Consider the following 16,794-nt stretch of genomic DNA (forward strand, 5'->3'; position numbering starts at 1 on the left):
CAATATTGAAAATGCTGGAGGTAAGGGTTATAATGTTGAAAATAAGGCAGATTATGGGGTTAGAATGTTGAAAACAGGAGAGAGTAAGGGGTTACAATATTGAAAATGCTGAAGGTAAGGGTTATAATGTTGAAAATAAGGCAGATTATGGGGTTAGAATGTTGAAAATTGTACCTAGTATGAGGTTATAATGTTAAGAATTATGTAGAGTAAGGGTTATAATGTTAAAAAAAGGGAGAGTATGGGATTATAATGTTGAAAACAATGGAGAGTAAGGGATTATGATGTTGAAAATGATGGAGAGTAAGGGATTATATGATGAACATGATGGAGAGTAAGGGATTATATGATGAAAATGATGGAGAGTAAGGGATTATGATGTTGAAAATGATGGAGAGTAAGGGATTATATGATGAAAATGATGGAGAGTAAGGGATTATATGATGAAAAGGATGGAGAGTAAGGGATTATATGATGAAAAGGATGGGGAGTAAGGGATTATATGATGAAAAGGATGGGGAGAAAGGGATTATATGATGAAAAGGATGGAGAGTAAGGGATTATATGATGAAAATGATGGAGAGTAAGGGATTATATGATGAAAATGATGGAGAGTAAGGGATTATGATGTTGAAAATGATGGAGAGTAAGGGATTATATGATGAAAATGATGGAGAGTAAGGGATTACGATGTTGAAAATGATGGAGAGTAAGGGATTATATGATGAAAATGATGGAGAGTAAGGGATTATATGATGAAAATGAGGGAGAGTAAGGGATTATATGATGAAAAGGATGGAGAGTAAGGGATTATATGATGAAAAGGATGGAGAGTAAGGGATTATATGATGAAAAGGATGAAGAGTAAGGGATTATATGATGAAAAGGATGGAGAGTAAGGGATTATATGATGAAAATGATGGAGAGTAAGGGATTATATGATGAAAATGATGAAGAGTAAGGGATTATGATGTTGAAAATGATGGAGAGTAAGGGATTATATAATGAAAAGGATGGAGAGTAAGGGATTATATGATGAAAAGGATGGAGAGTAAGGGATTATATGATGAAAAGGATGGAGAGTAAGGGATTATATGATGAAAAGGATGGATAGTAAGGGATTATGATGTTGAAAAGGATGGAGAGTAAGGGATTATGATGTTGAAAAGGATGGAGAGTAAGGGATTATGATGTTGAAAAGGATGGAGAGTAAGGGATTATATGATGAAAAGGATGGAGAGTAAGTGATTATGATGTTGAAAAGGATGGAGAGTAAGGGATTATATGATGAAAAGGATGGAGAGTAAGGGATTATATGATGAAAAGGACGAAGAGTAAGGAATTATATGATAAAAATGATGGAGAGTAAGGGATTATGTTGTTGAAAATGAGGGAGAGTAAGGGATTATATGATGAAAATGATGGAGAGTAAGGGATTATATGATGAAAATGATGGAGAGTAAGGGATTATATGATGAAAATGATGGAGAGTAAGGGATTATATGATGAAAATGATGGAGAGTAAGGGATTATATGATGAAAATGATGGAGAGTAAGGGATTATATGATGAAAATGATGGAGAGTAAGGGATTATATGATGAAAATGATGGAGAGTAAGGGATTATATGATGAAAATGATGGAGAGTAAGGGATTATATGATGAAAATGATGGAGAGTAAGGGATTATATGATGAAAATGATGGAGAGTAAGGGATTATTTGATGAAAATGATGGAGAGTAAGGGATTATATGATGAAAATGATGGAGAGTAAGGGATTATATGATGAAAATGATGGAGAGTTGGGGTTATGATGCGTAAAATGGAGTATCCTACATTGAGAAAGATGAGTTGTTGCCAAAATGTGGAAAACAAGAGAGTAGGAGGTTATGATGTAAACGATGGTGAACTGGGATTATGATGTGGAAAGTAATGGAGAGTAGAAGGTTATAATGTTGAAATCAATAGAGAATTGGCTTATAATGTGGAAAACAATATAAAATTGGGGTTGTATGTGGAAAACAATAGAGAGCAGGGTGCTATATTGTGGTTAATTGATATTGGATTAAAAAGAATGTTCCCATCAAGAAGAACCCACTATTGTTACATATCTTGTTCCTATTTAGGGGACTCATTTAAAAATGTTTGTATACATGGCTAACTTGTTTCGAGATGTTCGTTTACAGTAGGCATAGGCAACTGTTTGTCGACTGGGGGAGCCTCATTAAAATAGATCTTAAGTGAGAGAGGGCTGCATGAAAGTACTTGTGCAAAAAATATCGCTTACCCAATATATACTGAATTTTCTTGCAGTTCTTACATGTTTTATTTATCTTGGTATGAAAATTTTACTTAGAACTGATATCTTTCATTATTTCCTAATGATGATAATGGTTATAAATACTGTATAGAGAGCTTGAGTAACCTAGAAAGTCCTGAAGGCTGCACAACAACACATCGAGGGTCGCATGTGGCCTGTGGGCCGCAATTTGCACATGCCTAGTTTACAGGGATAACTTGTTTCAAAATGTTCATTTACAAGGTCAATTTATCTCAAAATACTTGTTTACAAGGTCAACTTATTTCAAAATGTTCATTCACAGGGACAACTCATTCAAAAATGATCCTTGAAAGGAACAACTTATTTCAAATTGTATGTTTACAGGGACAACAGCTGTGATTGCAGTTCTGGATGGGGAATTGCTAATCATCGGCAATGTAGGGGATTCACGTGCAGTAATGGGAGATACCAAGGGGTCGACCATCCCATTGTCTTTTGACCACAAACCTAACCAGGTATGATTCTCTTGAGTAACAGCTGAAGAAGGTGTTACTGAGAAATTTCATTTAGCATTAAAAAAAAATTCTTGAAATACAAACCTTCATAGAGTAATCATGTAAAATATACTTTCCTATGCATAAATACATCATTTTTCCTTCCATTGCATCAGCACTCATTGCTAGTATCCCCACTTTGCTTTTGGTTACTGCTGTTACTTTTATTCTTTATCTTCTACAGTATGAATGAGAAACAAGTGTTCATGCATACTTGCCCTGGTGTTGAAGGGCACCCTTGCAGTACCTTTATGTGCCGCATCGATGTCGATCCTCATCCCCTTTGTCCTTTGCCCAGAGAACATAGATGCTCTATGGAATTCCCTTGTGTTGTGTGTAGGGAGTGGTCTTCCTTCCAATGGGAGGAGTTCAGTGAATGCAGGAAGAATAAGGCCAAGCATGATCATTCTTCTACGACTGCTTCGGCCTTGAAGGAGAATAAGAAGTTCAAACCTTCCCTTTCGAGCCCTATTCTTCCCTTGTCTGGTCCTTCGTTACAGTCCCAGAGGTCTGATGACGAAAGATGACACTCAAATTTTTGATAACGTTTATGTTGACGACCTATAGGTTCTCTTGCCCTACTTAGCGAGGTTGGGAATTCTACTGTTGATTGTGATTCTTTAGCTTCTGCCTTTATCCCTGCCATGGGTAATGTGCTGGGCTATATTCATCAGTTTTCAGCAAAATTTAATAATCTTGCTCATTCGCCATCTCCTACTACGAGTGTGCTTAACGTGTATGAGCATTAGGAGATTTTTCTGGTTAAGTTCCAGAAGTTTCCCCTGTGCACGTTACCGCAAATCTGCTCAACGTACACCAGTGTGTACACATTGTTCTTCAGGTGTGTGCCATCATCTCCCCTTATGTTACCATCGTAATCATATGAAATGTACTATTTCCCTTCTAAGTCTAAGGCATCATCATCAGGCCTTCCTGTTACCCCTCGAGGGTTTTTAGGCCCTTCCCTTAATTGGGAAATATTGCATTATTTCTCCCATAAAAAAATCTTTTGTGCAAAAAGTTCAGCATCATTTGGGAGCTGGCAATTGCTCATCAACGCGACCATAAACCTACAAACAATCCCCATGTCTGCTCTCTCACAAAGCGTCAGAGATGCGTCTGCATGCTTACACCCACCTAGAGCACAGTACACATCTTGCCACTCGTGTGCCATCAGCCATTATACGCTCAAGTTTTGTTATCCCTGTGGTTTTCATTCATTGGGTTCTACTTTACTTATAACCTCTCCTTCTCCAGTAGCCTTTTTGGAGGATGGCAATCATTCTTTAATGCATTATCAGTCTCAGCATTCAGACTATAGTAAAGTTTTTTATGTTTAGAGGTAAGACCATTTCTTCAATCTGTTGATAGAAAATGGTGACCGGATCCTTATCCTCCATTCCCTCAAGTTGCTACTCCTGCTGCTCAGCATCATGCACCTATGCGTTCGAAACCTAGTTCTCCTCCAACGCTTGTAGCAGTCCATGAGTATAGACCTGATCCCCAGGTTTCTAGCTCCAAGAAACCTGATTGTTTTCAAGAAGATTCTGAATTACACAAAATTTCTTTTTCTCGTTCATTAATTGATAAAGAGGTTAAGCCTCCTTTTCCTCCTCAACTGTTTTATGATTCTTTTTCACCTGATCACGATGCATCTGACTTTGAATTTTCACGTTCTCCGTCAATCTCTTCAGCTTATACACCGGAGAGTTGATGTGAGCGTAAATACATTCCTGAGAAGTGTAAAGATCTCAGGATAGTTCATAAGCAGTAACCAATCCGGATCTACAGAATCTAGACCTAGAGCTTTGTCTCCAGGCCTATCATCCTTAATAGTCTTTGACGAGTCTCCAGAATTTCCTACTGAGGTAGACTCCTCACACAGGGCTGGTGTTGCTCCTTTGGAAGTCCTTGCTTTCGGCGTAGGTGAATTTTCCACGGTATCACTGCTCAAAATTGGTTGTAGCAAAAGAGTGGGGGAATAGAGTAGGTGGATGTAAAAGGGAGCTAGTGAGGGTTGAAGAGCTAATAAAACCGGGGGTAAAAAGTAAATATCAGGAAAGGTTGAAAATGGCATATGACGAGGTGAGAGTAAGAGAAACTGGTAATTTAGAGGAGGAGTGGAAGTTAGCAAAAGAAAATTTTGTTGGGATTGCAAGTGATGTATGTGGCAAGAAGGTTGTTGGAGGCAGCATGAGGAAGGGCAGTGAATGGTGGAATGAAGGAGTGAAGGTAAAAGTGGAAGAGAAAAAGAGGGCTTTTGAAGAATGGCTGCAGAGTAATAGTATAGAGAAGTATGAAAAATATAGAGAGAAAAAGGTGGAAGTAAAGCGCAAGGTACGTGAGGCAAAGAGGGCAGCTGACCTGAGGTGGGGTCAGGGACTGGGTCAGTCATATGAAGAGAATAAGAAGAAGTTTTGGAAAGAAGTGAAGAGAGTAAGAAAGGCCGGCACAAGAATTGAAGAGACAGTGAAAGATGGAAATGGAAGGTTGTTAAAAGGAGAGGAGGCAAGGAAAAGGTGGGCGGAATATTTTGAAAGTTTGCTGAATGTTGAGGATGATAGGGAGGCAGAGATTATTGCTGTTCCAGGTGTTGAGGTGCCAGTGATGGGAGATGAGAATGAGAGAGAGATTACAATAGAGGAAGTGAGGAGAGCACTAGATGAAACGAGAGTAGGAAAAGCATCTGGTATGGATGGTGTGAAAGCTGAGATGTTGAAGGAAGGGGGTGTGACTGTAATTGAATGGTTGGTGAGATTGTTTAATGTGTGTTTTGTGTTGTCAATGGTACCAGTAGATTGGGTCTGTGCATGTATTGTACCACTATATAAGGGTAAGGGAGATGTGCATGAGTGTTGTAATTCAAGAGGTATTAGTTTGTTGAGTGTAGTTGGAAAAGTGTATGGTAGAGTACTGATTAATAGGATTAAGGATAAAACAGAGAATGCAATCTGGGAAGTACAGGGGGGTTTTAGAAGAGGTAGGGGTTGTATGAATCAGATTTTTACAGTTAGGCAGATATGCGAGAAATATTTAGCAAAAGGTAAGGAGGTGTATGTTGCGTTTATGGATCTGGAGAAAGCATATGATAGAGTTGATAGGGAAGCAATGTGGGATGTGATGAGGTTATATGGAGTTGGTGGAAGGTTGTTGCAAGCAGTGAAAAGTTTCTACAAAGGTAGTAAAGCATGTGTTAGAATAGGAAATGAAGTGAGCGATTGGTTTCCGGTGAGAGTGGGGCTGAGACAGGGATGTGTGATGTCGCCGTGGTTGTTTAACTTGTATGTTGATGGAGTGGTGAGAGAGGTGAATGCTCGAGTGCTTGGACGAGGATTAAAACTGGTAGACGAGAATGATCATGAATGGGAGGTAAATCAGTTGTTGTTTGCGGATGATACTGTACTGGTAGCAGACACAGAAGAGAAGCTTGACCGACTAGTGACAGAATTTGGAAGGGTGTGTGAGAGAAGGAAGTTGAGAGTTAATGTGGGTAAGAGTAAGGTTATGAGATGTACGAGAAGGGAAGGTGGTGCAAGGTTGAATGTCATGTTGAATGGAGAGTTACTTGAGGAGGTGGATCAGTTTAAGTACTTGGGGTCTGTTGTTGCAGCAAATGGTGGAGTGGAAGCAGATGTACGTCAGAGAGTGAATGAAGGTTGCAAAGTGTTGGGGGCAGTTAAGGGAGTAGTAAAAAATAGAGGGTTGGGCATGAATGTAAAGAGAGTTCTATATGAGAAAGTGATTGTACCAACTGTGATGTATGGATCGGAGTTGTGGGGAATGAAAGTGATGGAGAGACAGAAATTGAATGTGTTTGAGATGAAGTGTCTGAGGAGTATGGCTGGTGTATCTCGAGTAGATAGGGTCAGGAACGAGGTGATGAGGGTGAGAACGGGTGTAAGAAATGAGTTAGCGGCTAGAGTGGATATGAATGTGTTGAGGTAGTTTGGCCATGTTGAGAGAATGGAGAATGGCTGTCTGGTAAAGAAGGTGATGAATGCAAGAGTTGATGGGAGAAGTACAAGAGGAAGGTCAAGGTTTGGGTGGATGGATGGTGTGAAGAAAGCTCTGGGTGATAGGAGGATAGATGTGAGAGAGGCAAGAGAGCGTGCTAGAAATAGGAATGAATGGCGAGCGATTGTGACGCAGTTCCGGTAGGCCCTGCTGCTTCCTCCGGTGCCTTAGATGACCGCGGAGGTAGCAGCAGTAGGGGACTCAGCAGTATGAAGCTTCATCTGTGGTGGAAATGTGGGAGGTTGGGCTGTGGCACCCTAGTAGTACCAGCTGAACTCGGCGGCTGAGTCCCTGGTTAGGCTGGAGGAACATAGAGAGTAGAGGTCCCCTTTTTTGTTTTGTTCTTGTTGATGTCGGCTACCCCCCAAAATTGGGGGAAGTGCCTTTGGTATATGGATGGATCACTGTAATGGTGTTGGTGAAGCCCCTCGTGTTCCAGTCATTGAAAAATGCTGTATCATTGATGGATTCTTCCCAGAGGCCCAGAGTATCCACCACAAATTTGATATTCCGTGGTCTCAACAAACTCATGACATCATGACTCAAATGAGTTAACAGATTTCAGATGCTGAAAATTCTCATAGAGTAGGTAGGTCGTCCAAGTTACTTTCTCCTGCGCTCTCACATCAACATAAATTTTACGTGCGAGAGGGAGCTCATCTCAATCCTCTACGTTTTGGCACTGGAAATACCAAGTGATTGCCTGGGTTGGTAATCATCCATTTTTCAGCCCCCAAATGTCAAATTTGAGATGGCTTCTATGTTTGCCTTTCAGACCTGCTCTTGGCTTGACCACTGATCAGGAGCAGCGTCCTTTTATTCTGTGTCGCAGAATTTATGTGACATGAACATCTATAACAGTATAAACAGTATGAAGAAATCATCTGCTCCGGGACAAAAGCTCTAGAGTTTCTATTCATCCAGTTTGGGAAACTATTCTCAGAAGAGGAAATGCAGTGACAACCAAATTTGCCCAGCACATGGCATCGAGAGACACTTTACCTCTACATGATGCTAATGTTATTGATCATCCTATCATTTTCCTACCTGGGGAAGGCGCTGCAACTGTAGAGAAGTGGAAGAAATCTAGCTAGGCTTCCTTCTTTAGGAGAGCAGGTGCAACACATTTCTCTGCTCCTCCCCTTACAAAGTTTTGATTTTCTCCCATGAAACAGACATCCCAAAGTCATCAGTTACCAGAACCTGACCAGTCACAATTCAAACTTTTGAACTTCTTTCGGCGTAGAGGCCACCCTTCTCGAAAGAGTCAAGTACATCGTGGTTCCCTTTAGGAATAGCAATCCCCCTTACTTCCATCTGTAGGGGCATGTCTACAAAGTCATTGGCCAAGGTGGCAGTTCCACAGGACGGAACCATGGCTGGTAGAAGTCCTGCATCCAGGGTATTGCGTCCCGATCACAGACTGCGCCTCCTCTGACTCCAACTCTGAGGATCCCGTCATTGTATTTGAATGGATCCTGGAAAAACCTCCTTTGGCAGACCCAAGGTACTCAAGATGCTGGAGAAAAATATCTTTGAAAAAGTCTTTTACTGGTCTCCAGGTTTAATCAGCAACATCTTCCTTGAGGAGAAACTGTCAGAGTGTTGGAGACCTGACATAGACCTTTCCCTCTTGAACTGATTCATTCTTCAAACTCCTTTAAGATGGAAACACCCAGTATAGTCGTCCAGGCTATTCGACAGAATGACTTCGTGCTGTCCATTCCATTGACCTCCAGGATATTTACTTACAATTCCCAGTCCATCCAATGTCAAGGAAGGATATTCTAGTTTTGGGTGCTATGTTTCGGCCTGCCAACCACTTCCCAGGTCTTCATACATCTCTTCACTCTGGTCTCATCATGGGCATACGCCAGGGGAATCAGACTTTTGCACTACTTATATGACTGGCTATTACTGGTGGAGTAAAGAGCCCTGCTTATCCGCCACAGCGAGCTTTTTCTCTAATTCTGTCCTGATCTCGTGGTCTGGCTAAGTCTACAGAAGTTAAATCTCGATTCCCAGCGCCGTCTATGGTATCTTGGCATTGATACAAACTCAGCCCAAGCCAGTGCATTTCCATCCAGAAATAGATTCTTGAGATTCCAACAAGTCATAACATCATCTTCAAAAGCCAGAGCGTTTCCATCCAGAGATAGAATCCTGATTTTTAAATATTTAACTTAGCCGGTGAATATATAGCTGCAACTCTGTTGCTCGACAGACAAACTCTACGGAAAAAACTCGCCAGCGATCGCTACACAGGTTGCGGGTGTGCCCAACAGCGCCATCTGTCGACCAGATACCCAGCTCTTATGTAAACAAAGACTCAATTTTCTCTCTGTCGAGGTGTCGACAAGACGTACTTTACTCGCTGTTGAAACCTGGAGTTTTTCCCATCATATTTGGTGAAGTACTATATTCTGGTTTGAGCTTTCGCAGTGCAGGTGTTTTATCTTCATCTTAAATCTTGAACTCGTTTTGGATAGATTTAATTTTGGTGACAAAGAGAGTATGGACTTTCTTTCACTTTTAAATGGCCGACCCTTCCCTTAGACGGAAGTGTGTTTAGGTTTTTAGTAATTATCTTTTTTCAATATTAATCTTACCCGATAATCATGTAGCTGTCAACTCCGTTGCCCGACAGAATTCTACGGACGGGATACGCCAGCGATCGCTATACAAGAGGGGGGTGTACTCACCAGCGCCATCTGTGGCCAGGTACTGCAGTACTTCTTGTCAACACCACCTCAATTTTTCCTCTGTCGTGCTTCCGGCAAGACCTACATGGATACGCTTTTGATTTTGGAGTCTTTGTTCACGGTTTTGGTGAAGTATTGCTCTGAGATTTTAGCAATCGCTATACAGGAAGCTTTTCCCTTAGCTTAGATAGCTTTTGGATTGATTTTGATTAATGGTATAACGATCTTTGCTTTAATTTGGAAACCCCCCTTGACTGTTCTCTGATTCAAGATGTCCGACCATTCTCAAGCTCCTACCCAAAGACGATGTAGTGTTAGGACTTGTAATAGGCGTCTTCCGAAGGCCGCGGTTGATCCTCACACCGTTTGTTCCGACTGTAGGGGAAAATCCTGTCAGTTGGAAGATCGATGTGAGGAATGTGCCGGGCTTTCGGAATTTGATTTTATTGAATTCCTCAAGTATACGACTAAGTTAGAGAGGGAGAGAGTTAGGAGGAGTTCTGCTCGCTCTTTGCTTTATTCCTCCCCCCATGATCCTCAACCTTTTCCTCCCCCTGTAGTGGCTACCCCCGAACCTATTATTAGTGCTCAGCCTGATATGTCGGATGTTTTACGTGCCATTCAGGCTTTAGGTGATAAGGTGGAGTCGGTAGTGAGTGACCACAAGTTTCTCTTGGCAGATGTCAAGGAACTTAAAGTGAAAAGTGCAGTGGGAAGTGGTAGTGCCAGTGCTGTGCCTAGTGTCAGTGTCAGTGTTGCGCATGAGGATACTTCTGTGCGTGCCAGTCGTCCTCCCAGTCCGGGACCTCTTGCAAGCTCCCAAGCCCAGGGGAGAAGCAATGTCGAAGGGCAAAAGGGTTCGGCAGGCCTTGATCGGCGCACAGTAGTATCCTCAGTGGTTGCGGGCGTATCTTATAGAGATCGTCACTTCCACTCTCAGACGATTGAGCCCTTAATTTCCTCGTCTGCAGAAGAAGTTTCCGGGAGGAAACGCTGGACCCAGGTCTCAAGGCCTCTTAAGCGTAAGGTCCAGACCGCGCGAGTCCAACAGCCCAGGTGTAGCCACTGGGCTAGTTCGGACTCGCCGCAGTCATCGGATGGCTGCACGCCTCCTAAGAGAGGTAAAGCGATGCCTCAACAGACCTCAACTTCTGTTAAAGCTATGCCTCAACAGACCTCAACTTCTGTTGATCCCAAGTTGGCTATGCTGCAGACTATGCAGTCGCAGCTTGCGGTGTTGATGCAGGAGTTTCAGGCAGAGAAGGTTAACACACCTCCTCCTGCGAGCGCTCCTCCACCTCTGCGCAGTCCAGCCTGCCAGACGTATGATGTTGAGGTTCCTCAAGCTACCTCCATGCGTGAGCTGCCGCATTGGGAGTTGCCAGATACCAGCGCTGTGCAGCAACCTCCACTTTCCTTGAGGCAGGAGCCTCTTGCCACGCGGCAACCTCCTCAACACTTGGGGCAGGAGCCTTATGCTTTGCAGCAACCTCCTCTACCCTTGAGGCAGGAGCCTCATGCGTTGCAACCATCCTCGAGGCAGCAACCTCTGGCGGTGCGACAACCTCCACCATCCTTGAGGCAGCAACCTCAACTCTTGCGGCAGCCACCTCCACTTTCCTCGAGGCGAGAACCTCAACTCTCGAGGCAAGCACCTCAACTCTTGAGGCAAGAACCTCAACTCGTGAGACAAGAGCCTCTCTCTGCGCAGCCACCTCAACCCTTGAGGCAAGCGCAACTCTTGAGGCAGGAACCTCATGCTATGAGGCAGCCACCTCAACGCATGCAGCAACCACATTCTTCTCAGCTTGAGCCGCTTCCCATTCAACTTGAACCGCAGACTATGCAGCATGAGCCTCATGCTTTACAGCATTCGCTTCTCACCACGCTTGCTCCTCAGACCCCCGCAGAACCTCCTTCATCCCAGCCTCATGACTTTGTCATTACCAGCCCTCATCCTCTTCAGCAGAGACTTGAGGATGAATCCGCAAGTGCGCATGCACCCGTTCTCCAGGATTCAGCCATTCAGCATACCGCTTTATCGTTACCTCTCGCTTCTCAACCCTCAGGTGATGAGGTTTCTGAGGATGAAGCTGCTCACCTGGATGATCCTTCTTCTGATGTGGAGGAACCCAAGTCGTTGCCACCCTCCATTGACTTTCGTAAGGTCCTAACTCTGTTCAGAGAGTTATACCCTGAACACTTTGTTTCTGCTACCCCTCGTTCTCCTCCATCCGAGTTCTCTCTAGGCATGCAACCTATTAAGTCTGCCTACACTAAGCTTGTCTTCGCTAGATCTTCAAAGAGAGCTTTGAGAATGTTAGGGGATTGGTTGCAGTCCAAGCAGCAAATGGGAAGGACGTCTTTTATGTTTCCTCCTCCTAAGCTGACTTCTAAGTCGGGCGTCTGGTATGCCACGGGAGAGGAACCAGGCTTGGGGATCCCTGCCTCTGCCCAAGCTGACTTCTCAAGTTTGGTTGACTCTCCACGAAGGTCGGCTATGAGACGCTCTAAGGTCTGCTGGACCTTTTCTGATCTGGACCACTTCTTAAAGGGAGTCTTTCGCGCCTTTGAAATTTTTAATTTCCTCGACTGGTGCCTGGGGGCCTTGAGCAAGAAGACTGCCCCTTCTGACAAAGACTCAGCCATGCTGATCATGTCCTGTATGGACAAAGCAATTCGCGATGGTTCTGGCGAACTTGCATCTATGTTTGTATCGGGAGTCCTCAAGAAAAGGGAACAACTTTGCTCCTTCCTTTCCACTGGTATCACCTCTTGCCAAAGGTCACAGTTACTTTTTGCTCCTCTCTCTAAGTTCCTGTTTCCTGAGGATCTTATCAAGGAAATGTCTGCGGCTCTTATACAGAAGGATACGCATGACCTCGTGGCCTCTTCAGCACGTAAGGCTAAGGTTGTACCTTCAGTACCGAGAACTTACCGCACCCCAGTGGCTGATACTCCTGCTACCAGATTTGTTCCGCCCTTTCGTGGCAGAGCCCCCAGCCGAGGAAGTACCCGCCCAGACGGTCCAAGAAAGGTACCAAGTCTTCGAAAAGCAAGCATTGACTCTCCTCCTCTCCAGACAGCTGTAGGAGCCAGACTCAAGACCTTCTGGCAAGCTTGGGAAAGAAGAGGTGCAGACGCCCAGTCTGTCAAGTGGCTAAGGGAGGGTTACAGGATCCCATTCTGCCGCAATCCCCCTCTGACCACTTCTCCCATCAACCTCTCTCCCAACTACAAGGAAAAGGACAAGAGGCTAGCGTTACATCAAGAGGTGTCGCTCCTGTTACAGAGAGAGGCAGTGGTGATAGTCCGGGATCATCAATCCCCGGGTTTTTACAACCGTCTCTTCCTGGTGGCCAAGAAGACAGGAGGTTGGAGACCGGTGCTGGACGTCAGTGCGCTCAATGCTTATGTCACCAAGCAGACGTTCACTATGGAAACGTCGAAGTCGGTCCTAGCAGCGGTCAGACAGGAGGACTGTATGGTCTCGTTGGATCTGAAAGACGCCTACTTTCACGTCCCCATCCATCCAGACTCCTAACCTTTTCTGAGATTCGTCTTTGGAAAGGTTGTGTTCCAATTCCAAGCCCTGTGTTTTGGCCTAAGCACGGCACCTCTGGTGTTTACGCGACTGATGAGGAATATTGCGAAATTCCTCCACTTGGCGGACATCAGAGCCTCCCTTTATTTAGACGACTGGCTTTTAAGAGCCCCCACAAGTCGTCGCTGTCTGGAGAGTCTCAGATGGACTTTGGACTTGACCAAGGAACTGGGTCTTTTGGTCAATTTAGAGAAGTCCCAGCTTATTCCTTCCCAAACCATCGTTTACCTGGGAATGGAGATTCGGAGTCAAGCTTTTCGGGCTTTTCCGTCGGCCCCAAGAATCAACCAAGCCCTAGAGTGCATCCTGAGCATGCTGAAGAGGAACAGATGCTCGGTGAGACAGTGGATGAGTCTAACAGGGACCCTGTCATCGTTAGCCCTGTTCACCGAGTTAGGGAGACTCCACCTCCGCCCCCTTCAATACCATCTAGCAGCTCACTGGGACAAGAATATGACGCTCGAGGCGGTCTCTATTCCTGTTACCAAAGAGATGAAGACTACTCTAATGTGGTGGAAGAGCAACATCCTTCTCAAGGAGGGTCTCTCTTTAGCTGTTCAGACCCCCGATCTTCATCTCTACTCGGACGCATCAGACTCGGGCTGGGGCGCGACCTTGGACGGACAGGAATGCTCGGGAACATGGAACAAGGAACAGGAAACGCTTCACATCAATTGCAAGGAGTTGTTGGCAGTACATCTGGCCTTAATGAACTTCAAGTCCCTCCTGCTAAACAAGGTGGTGGAGGTGAACTCCGACAACACCACAGCCTTGGCGTACATCTCCAAGCAGGGAGGGACTCATTCGAGGAAGCTTTGCGAGATAGCAAGGGACCTCCTCATTTGGTCAAGAAGTCGAAACCTCATGCTGGTAACGAGATTCATTCAGGGCAATATGAATGTCTCGGCAGATCGCCTCAGCAGGAAGGGTCAAGTCATCCCCACAGAATGGACCCTTCACAAGAACGTGTGCAACAGGCTTTGGGCCTTGTGGGGTCAGCCAACGATAGATCTGTTCGCTACCTCGATGACCAAGAGGCTCCCATTGTACTGTTCCCCAATCCCAGACCCGGCAGCAGTTCACGTGGATGCTTTTCTGCTGGATTGGTCCCACCTCGATCTGTATGCATTCCCGCCGTTCAAGATCATCAACAGAGTTATTCAGAAGTTCGTCTCTCACGAAGGGACACGGCTGACGTTGGTTGCTCCCCTTTGGCCTGCAAGAGAATGGTTCACAGAGGTACTGCAATGGCTGGTCGACGTTCCCAGGACTCTCCCTCTAAGAGTGGACCTTCTACGTCAACCTCACGTAAAGAAGGTACACCCAAGCCTCCACGCTCTTCGTCTGACTGCCTTCAGACTATCGAAAGACTCTCTAGAGCTAGAGGCTTTTCGAAGGAGGCAGCCAGAGCGATTGCCAGAGCAAGGAGGATATCCACTCGCAGAGTCTATCAATCCAAGTGGGAAGTCTTCCGAAGCTGGTGCAGAGCCAATGCAGTTTCCTCTACCAGTACCTCTGTAACCCAAGTTGCTGACTTCCTGTTACATCTTAGGAATGTTAGATCTCTTTCGGCTCCTACGATCAAAGGGTACAGAAGTATGTTGGCAGCAGTTTTCCGCCACAGAGGCTTGGATCTTTCCTCCAACAAAGATCTACAGGACATCCTTAGGTCTTTCGAGACCTCTAAAGAACGTCGCTTGTCCACTCCAGGCTGGAATCTAGACGTAGTCTTAAGGTTCCTTATGTCTCCTAGATTTGAACCTCTCCAGTCAGCCTCTTTCAAAGACCTTACTCTCAAAACTCTTTTCCTCGTCTGCCTTGCAACAGCCAAAAGAGTTAGTGAGGTTCACGCCTTCAGCAGGAACATAGGATTCACATCTGAAACAGCTACATGTTCCTTACAGCTCGGGTTTTTGGCAAAAAATGAACTTCCTTCACGTCCTTGGCCTAGATCGTTCGAAATTCCTAGCCTTTCCAACATGGTGGGTAACGAACTAGAGAGAGTTCTTTGCCCTGTCAGAGCTCTAAAGTACTATCTTAAAAGGTCAAAGCCTATACGAGGACAATCAGAGGCCTTATGGTGTGCCATTAAGAAACCTTCGATGCCTATGTCCAAGAACGCAGTTTCGTATTACATAAGGCTTCTGATTAGAGAAGCTCATTCTCACATGAAGGATGAAGACCTTGCTTTGCTGAAGGTAAGGACACACGAAGTGAGAGCTGTGGCTACTTCAATGGCCTTCAAACAGAACCGTTCTCTGCAGAGTATTATGGATGCAACCTATTGGAGGAGCAAATCAGTGTTTGCATCATTCTATCTCAAAGATGTCCAGTCTCTTTACGAGAACTGCTACACCCTGGGACCATTCGTAGCAGCGAGTGCAGTAGTAGGTGAGGGCTCAGCCACTACATTCCCTTAATCCCATAACCTTTTTTAACCTTTCTCTTGAATGCTTTTATTGTTGTTTTTGGGTTGTTACGGTAGGCTAAGAAGCCTTCCGCATCCTAGTTGATTTGGCGGGTGGTCAATTCTTTCTTGAGAAGCGCCGAGGTTAGAGGTTGTGTAGAGGTCCTTTAGTATGGGTTGCAGCCCTTTATACTTCAGCACCTTAGAGTTGTTCAGCCTCCTAAGAGGACCGCTGCGCTCAGTAAGGAAGACGTACTTATTAAAGGCAGAGTAATGGTTCAAGTCGACTTCCTTACCAGGTACTTATAATTTCATTTGTTATTTTGAATAACTGATAATATGAAATACGGGATACTTAGCTTCTTGATTAACTTGTACACTGGTTTTCACCCACCCCCCTGGGTGTGAATCAGCTACATGATTATCGGGTAAGATTAATATTGAAAAATGTTATTTTCATTAGTAAAATAAATTTTTGAATATACTTACCCGATAATCATGATTTAATTGACCCACCCTTCCTCCCCATAGAGAACCAGTGGACCGAGGAAAAATTGAGGTGGTGTTGACAAGAAGTACTGCAGTACCTGGCCACAGATGGCGCTGGTGAGTACACCCCCCTCTTGTATAGCGATCGCTGGCGTATCCCGTCCGTAGAATTCTGTCGGGCAACGGAGTTGACAGCTACATGATTATCGGGTAAGTATATTCAAAAATTTATTTTACTAATGAAAATAACATATCACGTTATAAATTAATTATAGATTTTCCTCTTCGATTAACTTTCCATTTATAATAAACATAAAAAATAAATTTTAATGTTTTGTTTATATGCGACCTTTCCTGAGAGTAGGCGGTCCTAACTTGGAAACCGAAGTTAATCAACGTTGTTCCCTTTATATCGTAAATAGCTTTTAAAGAGCTAAGGATTTAAAACTTTTTAAATGAAATATTTTATGAAAGAATTTCTTTGAATAGTCTTCGTACCTTTTTCAAAGATGAACTAACGTTTAGTTTTTTTTTTATGCTACGCAGTTGTTGACGTTCAGGACGTTCAACATGCGCTCTATCGTTACGATAGAAAGAGAGTGTATCACGGTTTCACTTTGCAGAAAGAGTAAATCGATTCTGACGTTTTGTTCATTCTTTCTAAGCTTAAATGTTTTAAATTCTATTTTAAAGGAACTTTTTAATTGAAAAACCTTTCAGTTTTTTCCTTTGGTCAAATAACAT

At 44.1% G+C, this 16,794-nt stretch overlaps 1 protein-coding gene across 1 annotated transcript in view; it reads left to right on the forward strand.

The window, feature by feature from the left end:
- Positions 1–16,794, forward strand: part of LOC137617140 (protein phosphatase 1L) — a 133,982-nt gene that overhangs the window by 60,567 nt on the left and 56,621 nt on the right. Inside the window, exon 3 of the mRNA XM_068346995.1 lies at positions 2,665–2,795. Coding sequence (XP_068203096.1) covers positions 2,665–2,795 — 131 coding nt within the window. The remainder of the gene's footprint in view (positions 1–2,664; positions 2,796–16,794) is intronic.

Source organism: Palaemon carinicauda, chromosome 23 (genome assembly GCF_036898095.1).
Source record: "Palaemon carinicauda isolate YSFRI2023 chromosome 23, ASM3689809v2, whole genome shotgun sequence".
Taxonomy (NCBI): domain Eukaryota; kingdom Metazoa; phylum Arthropoda; class Malacostraca; order Decapoda; family Palaemonidae; genus Palaemon; species Palaemon carinicauda.